The following is a 9,146-nucleotide window of genomic DNA, read 5'->3' as shown; positions in this document are numbered from 1 at the left end:
TGTCTGTAATTTCAATATTTCTTTTAAAAAATTTAAATCCATCTATTAAGTGTGGATAAATCCTTGAATTCTGCCATGTCCTGTCCTCGAAGAGCCAAACGCCTCATATAGGGACAGCTGTGGTTAAGAATTAGTTGCTCTAAGCTTTTGGGCTGCTTCCAACTTCGCTACCGCTCAGGCCCCACAGGTCAAGAAAATAAGTGATGTAATGCACTTAGCTGGGCCATTTTAATTACCATGGAATGCAGAGGGGGCGGGGTTACAGGCGGTGACACGTTTGGCGCATGACTTGCCCTAGGGATGCAGGAAACAAAAACATCGACAACCATTGGCTGCGTCCACTTCCGACCCGGGTCTCTAGTTCCAAGTCTGGAACCTTGAAACACGTTTCTTGGGAAGAGGGGTGGCGCTAGCCTACCGAGCGTCAACCATAAACACACAGAGAGCGCGCGCGCGCGCGCACACGCACACACACACCCACCCACCGAGGTCCTCCCTGCTGGGATGGGCGTGGGGCCGAGTGCTCGCCACCCGGTCCCCAGAAGGTTCCCCCAAAGCCAGCCGCTGCGGCCCGGCTCGGCGCGCAGGGCCCGGGGAGGATTCGCGTCCGCGGAAGCTGGTGTCGCTCGGGCTCGCTCCTAGTGAGCCGCGCTGTCGTCATTCATTCGCAGTGTCCGGATCGTCCTTCCAGCTGGGAGCTGGGCTTCGCCGAGGGTGCGAGCGGCCCCGACGCGAAGTCTTAACGCGCGGTGACCTCGAGGGCTCTGAGCTGCTAGAGACGGAGGCGGCCCGGACCCTGGGTGGGTGCTGTGGCAGCAGCCGCGTCCCAGCCCAGCTCTGCCCGACCCGCGGGGCCGAATCAGCTGGCGGCGCCCGCAGCCCTGCCCGGCGCAGAGCCCGAGCCCGGGACTGAGCCACACCACTTCCTCCTCCTCCCGGCTCCCCTTCCTTCTCCTCCTCCCTCTCCTCCCGCCGCCGTGGGCCCCGGCCGGGCTGCTGAGCGAAGAGCCTGGGCGTCTGCGGCCGCGGGCTCGCGGAAGGCGGCGGCGCGAGGGAGAGGATGCTGCTCGCGGTGCCCGCGTCCTCGCCGTCCTCCCCGGCCGCCCGCGGGGTCTTTGTTGTGACCCGGGCGCCGCGGGCCGCCCCCTGGTGAAGTCGCTCTCCGCCGCCGCACCTAGCTGGCGGGCTGGCGAGCGGACGGGCGGGCGCGCGTGTGCCCGGGAGTGCGCGCCGGTGCGCGCGGGACCCGACCTGCCGCCCCATTGTGCGTGCGCCCGCGGCGCCCGGGAACATGTGGGTGAACCCCGAAGAGGTGCTGCTGGCCAACGCGCTGTGGATCACAGAGAGGGCCAACCCCTACTTCATCCTGCAGCGGAGGAAGGGGCATGCGGGCGATGGAGGCGGCGGCGGCGGACTGGCCGGTAAGGATCCGCGGCCGGTCCCTGCGGGAGGGGGGCCGGGAGCTGCGGCGCCGCCCGCCGTCCGCCGCCCTGGGCTGCGGGCACCCGAGAGACGCCGCCCTGTGCCTTGGGGCTGGGCGACCCGCCCCGCTTTGGTGCGTGGAAAGCATCAGGAGTCGTAATTTTCTTACTGAAAGAGATGCTTCTTTTCTCACCCTGTCAGGCGATGGGGCCCTTGGTGTACCGGGCGCCCCATAAGTGGGTGATGTTTATGATAATGGAGATGAGTGAGTCTGGGGAGGGGGGAGCATCAGTCCTTAGGAATTGAATGCGGTACTTACCCTCTCCCCCTTTTAAAAAATACTGCTTTCTATTTGGGCAAGGGAGGGGAAGGGCGGTTAATTTTTACTTCATTCTCTTTGGGTAATGGCAGAATCAGGTATAAAATGCTCTTTTGTTTCCAGGGAAGCAATCAGTAAGGAGCTGGTGTGGTCATTTCCTATGTCAGTTACGCCTGAAGAGAAAAGGAAAAAGGAAGGAAAAGGAATTTTGTTGATGCTGTTGCATCTAATTAGGCATAACAAAGCAAGTTGTCTGGTTATAAAAAGAATCAGAAGTATAACTGCATTTTAATCATTTTAACTCAGTCTCTTCCCCAACCCCCCTCACAAGGTATTGTTAATATTGTAACTATTACTAAAACCATGCCATATCATTCCACATGGTAAACTCAGATGCCTATTCCAAGTAGTACCATATTAGAAAGGTCTTCTTTTATTAAGTAACTAGTTTGCACGGTGGGAGATGACAGATAATCTTGAACTCATACCATACTAGAGAAATTGGACCTTCGGCTCTCCCTCTTGGTTAGAATGAACAGAACTGGGGTACTTTTTAGAACGAAAAAGTTAGCAGAAGAAACAGGAGAGGTTTAACCAAGAAAGATATTGTAGAAAAGAGATGAACCTTGACCTCTGCAGAGTTCAGAATATATCCCTCACTAGGAGCTTGCATGCTAGGTAAATTGTTGCTTTCAAAGTGCCCTGCTATGAACTCAGAATTGTTGATATAGTGTGTATTTAGTTGTGATTCTGATTTCTGAACTAGTTTTCTCAAGAGTAGAATTCAAGTGTCACACTGTACAGCATCTACTAGTTTGCTTGCACATCAGGTCGCCTCTAGATAATCTGATTTTTCTGCACTTTTTCTACCATAAAAGAAGGGAATCTGCAGAGCTCCAGATTGTGTTCCAGAAATTCTGATTAGTGTCCTAGAATCAGTATTTTCCAGTTCATTTTGTAGAAGTTGTCTAACTATGTACATTAATAGGAAACTTGCATATCTAATATTGGTAGCAGCCCAGATTGTCCTTTAAGTCTAAAGCAACAATGTAGATAGTTTATTGTATTAACCAAGAACATTTCCTGCCTGGAGAGAACCGCTTCCCACACCGTCACCTACTAAGTATTTATTTTCTAGAGTCATTTGCAATAGGTTATAAGAAATAAGAGATGCAGAGCCTTCTTTTTCGAGTTAACTTTTTTATTGCATTCCTACTGACTCTTAAAGCAGTAATTAACTGCAGTCCACTTGGAATCTCATCCTCGATGACTTATTTCAGATAAACTTAGCTTCTTAATTGAGAAATCATAGCTATTGTACTTATTGCTAGAATAATTGAAATCATTGAAATGAGTAAAAATATTCCTGCCAACAAAGCCTATTAGATTGGTTGGTGCCACATCAAATGTGTGAGGGGCATTTTAGAAACCCTTGTACAATGTATGGTATATTCTAATTCTAATGTGGGCTCATTCATGCATTCATTAACTCACTATATCATTTAAAATATTGGTTGGTAACTTCTAAAGTGCCAGTGTCATGAAGCTCACAGCCTAGCAGGAGGAGACAGATGCTGATAAAAATTATCCTATAAATGAATATAAAATCTCCATTCCGCAGGGTCCCGGCAGAAAACAGAATCCAACCTAGTTCAAGTGAAGAGAATTTAGTGAAAAGACAACTTAGATGAAGGCAGGGTTCCCAGGACCAGTGAAAAGGCACAGCAGTGGAGAGCTGTTATAGGTGGCAGGAAGGATGCTGCTCGAAGAGTTTGGGCCTCCAGAGAAGCAGTCACCCCTAGGAACACAGACCACAGCAAAAGAGGGTGGGGAGGACATGTCCGACTTCTCTCTTCTCCTCACCTCCCAGCTTCTGCCATTGCCTCTCCTCTGTGGAACCCAGTAGAAGCTGGCTGGATGGACTGTCCTGGTGATCTAGTGCCTAGGGATCAGCCTCCCAGGGATGGATCTGGGAGGTGGGGACAAACAAAGTGACCAGCACTAACGTCAAAAGGAGATGTTACCCCATTCCGGGTAGGGGTAGGAGCAAGGAAGGATTCCCTGTAGAAGTGACCCTGGAGCTGAGCACTGAAGAAAGTAAAAGATTGGCCTGTGAGGAGAGGAGGGAAGAGCAAGTGTTGGGTATCCATTATTGGAGATCTGGAAGATCTCAGGACCTTTATAATGTGCATTATCTGGACCAGTGCACCATCATCCACTCATCGAATGGATTACTGATGAGTGGGAAACCCACTCATTGTGAACTGGTCAGGAGTGCTCGGTGGTTCACAGTGCTTGGTAAGATGGTAGCACAAAAGCTGTAAAAGATAATGGGCCACAATGAGGATACTTGCCCCCCCACCCCCGCCACTTTTCAAGCTATTCTCTTTTTGATTCCAGGCAATATACACGGGTATTGACCCAATGAAGTTTTTTAAAAATTGAAGATGCATTTATTTATTAACGCCCTTTAACTGAGATTTCGTACACATACAAAAAAGTGCACAAAATAGAGATGCAGAGTGCAGTGACTTATCACAAGTAACACCTTGTAACCAACACGAGGATAAAAATTGGAACACTGCCAGTGCCCTAGAATCCCCTCTTGTGACCCTCTCCCAATCACTACTCACCCTCGCCCGAAGGTAAAAATCAGAAAACCTGTCCTGATGTTTTTTGGTAAACGTTTCCTCACTTTTCTTTACAGTTTTTCCGACAAGGCGCCTATCTCTAAACACAATATTTTGGTTTCGCCTGTCTTTTGGAGCAAGGAATGAATGGAATAATGGAGAATTGTATTCACATGTGTCTGGATTCTTTGCTTTGTGATATTTATGAATGTTGTTGCTTGTGGCTGTTGTTTTTTCATTTCCCGATGCTGTGCGGAAACCTATTATATGAATATAGCACAATCATTTATCCGCATTTATCCACCGTTTTGTTGGAGGACCTTGGATGGTCCATTTGGGGTCTATGGATAAGGTGGCTGTCGTCATTCTTGTTTGTGTTTCTTGGTGCCTGTGGATGTGCATTTCTGTTTGGTCTGTACCCAGGAGAGGAATTGCAAGCTCATAGGTTATGTGTATCGTCAACTTTAGTAGATAATACCAAACTGGTTTCCTAAGTAGTTGTACCAACACACTCCCACCACAGCATATGGGAACTTCCCCTGCTCGTTATCCTTGCCAACATTGTCAGTCTTGGTAACTTTTTTTGCCTTTCTGGTGCTTTTGCAGCAATGATCACATTGTGGAGTTAATTCGCTTTTTCCGTCCTGATGAGGCTGAGCGCTTTTTCATGTTTATTGGCGGTTTGCAAGATTTTGTGACATGCTTGTTCAAGTCTCTTGTCCCCTTTGTCACTGGGTTGTTTGTCTTTTCCTTACTGATTTGTAGGTATTTTAAAATATATTCTGGGTATGAACTCACCGTCGGTCGTACGTGTGGCGCAGTCTTCATTCTGTTGCTCGCCTGTTCACTCTCTTAAGGATGAAAAGAGGTTCTTAATTTTAATAACCAAGTCCTTTACAGATTCCGTTTTCCTGTATGGTTAGTGTTTTACTGTGTTCTGTTCACTAAGTCTTTTCCTACTCTGAGGTTATAACCATAGTCTTCTATATTATTTTCTAGAAACTTCTCCGTTTTAACCCCCAAATTTAGATATACAATTCACTGGGAATTAATTTTTGCATATTGTGTGAGATGGGGTTAGAGTTTTAAATTAAAATAATTTATGGGGGCTTCCCTGGTGGCGCAGTGGTTGAGAGTCCGCCTGCCGAGGCAGGGGACGCGGGTTCGTGCCCCGGTCTGGGAAGATCCCACGTGCCGTGGAGCGGCTGGGCCCGTGAGCCATGGCCGCTGAGCCTGCGCGTCCGGAGCCTGTGCTCCGCAACGGGAGAGGCCACAACGGTGAGAGCCCCGCGTACCGCAAAAAAAAAAAAAAAAATTATGGACATCCAGTTATCCCAGCATAATTTACTGGTAAGTCCATTCTGTTCCCACCACCGCTCTATGGGGCTACCTTGTTCATAATTCAAGTGTCCCAATATGTGTTTGGGCTCTCTACTCTATTCCTTTTGTCTATGAGAATATTTTTGCACCAATACCACACTGTAGTTTTATAATAGGAGTTTATATTCATTAGATCAAGTCCTCTTATTTTCTTCTTTAAGAGTTTCTTGACTAGTCTCTGTCTTTTACATTTAGGCAACATTTTAGAATCAGCTTATTAAGTTCCACCAAAACAAAACAACAGCAACAACAAAGACTTAAACTGTTGGGATTTTGATTGAGATCACATTGCGTTTATTAATAAATTTGGACAAAATTAATATCTTTATAATATGGAATCTTTTGGTCCATGAAAATGGTATATGCCTTTATTTATTTAGAGCTTTCAAAATTTCTTTCAATGATGTTTCATAGTTTTGTCTGTAAACGTCTTTCACATCTTGTATTAGATTTATTCCTAGGTATTTTTTTACTCTGCTGTGTATATTGTTTCTTTTTTAAATTTTTATTTTCTAATTCTTTTTTTGCTAACCTATAGAAATATAATTGTTTAAAAATTAACTTTGTATCCAGAGCCTAGATAACTTATGAATTCTAGTAATTTATCTGTAGATTCTTATGTATTTTTTACATACACAATCATATCATCTGAGAAATTCGTTTTTTTCTAATCTTTATGCTTAAATTTTTTTTTCTTTGTCATTTTGCACAGGCAGGTTGTACAGCGTCGAATAGAAGTGCTGATTGTACATATCCTTTTCCCTTTTGAGGTCTCGAAAGACTTTCAATATTTATCATTTGTTCATCAACTATGGTGATTTTTGTAGATTTTTTTAAATTGAAGTATAGTTGGTTTACAATGTTGTGTTAGTTTCAGGTGTACAGCAAAGTGATTCAGTTATATATATATGTGTGTGTGTGTGTGTGTATATATATATATATATATATTCTTTTTCAGATTCTTTTCCCTTATAGATTATTACAGGATATTGACTATAGTTCCCTGTACTATACAGTAGGTCCTTGTTGTTTATCTATTTTATATTTAGTAGTGTTTATATGTTAATTCCAAACTCCTAAGTTATTCCTCCCCTCCTTTCCCCTTTGGTAGGTAAGTTTGTTTTCTATTGTGAGTCTATTTCTGTGAGTCTATTTCAGTTTTGCAAATAAGTTCATTTGTGTCTTTTTTGGATTCCACGTGTAAGTGATATCATATATTTGTCTTCTTCTGTCTAACTTATTTAACTTGGTATGATAATCTCTAGGTCCATCCATGTTGCTGTGAATGGTATTTCATTCTTTTTGTAGCTGAGTAATACTCCATTGTATATATGTACCACATCTTCTTCATCCATTCATCTGTCGATGGACACTTAGGTTGCTCCCATGTCTTGGCTATTGTAAATAGAGCTGCAATGAACATTGAGGTGCATGTATCTTTTCAAATTATAGTTTTCTCCAGATATATGCCCAGGAGTGGACCATATGGTCCACTGGATCATATGGTAACTCTATTTTTAGTTTTTTAAGGAATCTCCATACTGTTTTCCACAATGGCTGCACCATGTAGATAATTTTTTTCATTTAAAAGGAATTCTTATCCCTAGTTTGCTAAAAGTTTTAAATTATATATGGATCCTGAATTTTTTCAAATGCTTTGCTATATCTCTTAAGGTAATCGTATGATTTTTTTCTCTTTTATTCTGTTAGTGTGGTGACATATTAACTGATTTTCAGGTGTTAAATCAAACTTGTATATATAAAATAATCCAACTTAGCTGTGACATGTTATTGGGTTTTTTTATGTGTTTATTTAATATCACTTGCTAATCTTTTATTTAGGATTTTTGCACCCTGATAAATTAGTAGAATTTTCCTATAATTTTTCTTTTTCACAATATCCTTGTCAAATTTTGGTGTCAAGATTATACTGGCCTTAAAAATAAGTTGTGGAGTGCTCACTCACTCTTTGTTCTGTTTTCTGGAAGACTTTGTGTGATAGCAGTATTGTTTCACCTTGACACATTGGCAAAACTCACAGGTGAAGTTATCTGGCCTTGAAGTGTTCTTTGTGGGTTTGTTGAATGGTATGACAGCTATTCAAATGTTTAAAATTTTTCTTTTACTGTCAGTTTTATAAGTTGTTTATTTCTAGGATTTATCTTTTTCATCCTAGATCTTCAAATATATTGGCATAAATTTGTTAATGATATTCTCATATTTTTAATGTCTGTAGGATGTACAGTGATAGCCCCCTTTTTAATTCCTGACATTGGTTATTTGTGCCTGCTCTTTCTTAATCAGTCTTTCTAGGAATTTATCAATTTTGTAAAGAATCAGCTTCTAGACCTGTTGACCTTTTCTGTTTACATTTATTTTTTCTACTTCATTAATGTCTACCATTTATTATTTCCTTTCTGTTTTCTTTGAGTATACATTGTTATTTTTCTAGCTTTTGAAAATGATATCAGTTCATTGATATTCAGCCTTATTTTCTAGTATATTTATTCTAGATAATTTTTCCCTCTAAGCATGGCTTTACCTGCAATTCACTGCTAAGTTTTGATATATAGTGTTTTGGTGGTTATTTCACTCAAAATAGTTTTTTTTCCATTCTGATCTTTTTTTGAATGTTATCTTGAGTTATTTAGATATATAGTTCTTAATTTTCAAACATTTTGGTATTTATTTTACTGCAGTTAGAAACCATAACCATATTTATATGATTTCAGTGCTTTGAAATATAGTAAGATTTGTTTTATTCCCTGTTGATGGTCAATTGTTACATGTTGTGCTTGAGAAGAATAATGTGCCTTGCAGTTGCTGGATAAATGCTTTATTTATGTTCAGTGGTTAACTTTGCTGCTTGTGTTCAATTCTTCCACCATAATTGTGGTTTTGACTATTTGTCCTTGTAGTACTTCCAATTTTTGTTTTATATGTTTTAAGGCTGTATTATTAGGAATATATACATTTCTAATTGTAATATATTTCTGGTGAATTGAACATTTTATCATGAATTGTTTGTATCTCCAGAATTGCTCTTTGCTTCCTCATTATAGTTGCAGCAGATTTATTTGGCTAATGTTTGTATGGTTATCTTTTTCATACTTTTACTCTCAACCTTTCTGTATCCATCTATCTATCTATCTATCTGTCTTATCTATATATATGTGTGTGTATTAATATATATATATATATATATATATATATTTATACACACACATATATTTTTTAAAAATTCATTTTTGGCTGTGCCACAGGGCATGTGGGATCTTAGTTCCCGGACCAGGGATAGAACCCAGGCCCCCTGCATTGGAAGCATGGAGTATTAACCACTGGACCACCAAGGAAGTCCCTGTATCTTTATATTAGATGTCTTTTATAAGTAGTAG

The 9,146-nt window shown here is 42.0% G+C and overlaps 1 protein-coding gene across 1 annotated transcript in view; it reads left to right on the top strand.

The window, feature by feature from the left end:
- Positions 1-386: 386 nt before the first annotated feature.
- The window catches only part of TBC1D9 (TBC1 domain family member 9), a 118,200-nt gene continuing 109,440 nt past the window's right edge, over positions 387-9,146 (top strand). Inside the window, exon 1 of the mRNA XM_059067522.2 lies at positions 387-1,421. Coding sequence (XP_058923505.1) covers positions 1,292-1,421 — 130 coding nt within the window. The 5' untranslated portion in view covers positions 387-1,291. The remainder of the gene's footprint in view (positions 1,422-9,146) is intronic.

This window comes from Kogia breviceps, chromosome 6, assembly GCF_026419965.1.
Source record: "Kogia breviceps isolate mKogBre1 chromosome 6, mKogBre1 haplotype 1, whole genome shotgun sequence".
In the NCBI taxonomy this organism is placed as follows: domain Eukaryota; kingdom Metazoa; phylum Chordata; class Mammalia; order Artiodactyla; family Physeteridae; genus Kogia; species Kogia breviceps.
This window is presented reverse-complemented; position numbering and strand designations above follow the sequence as displayed.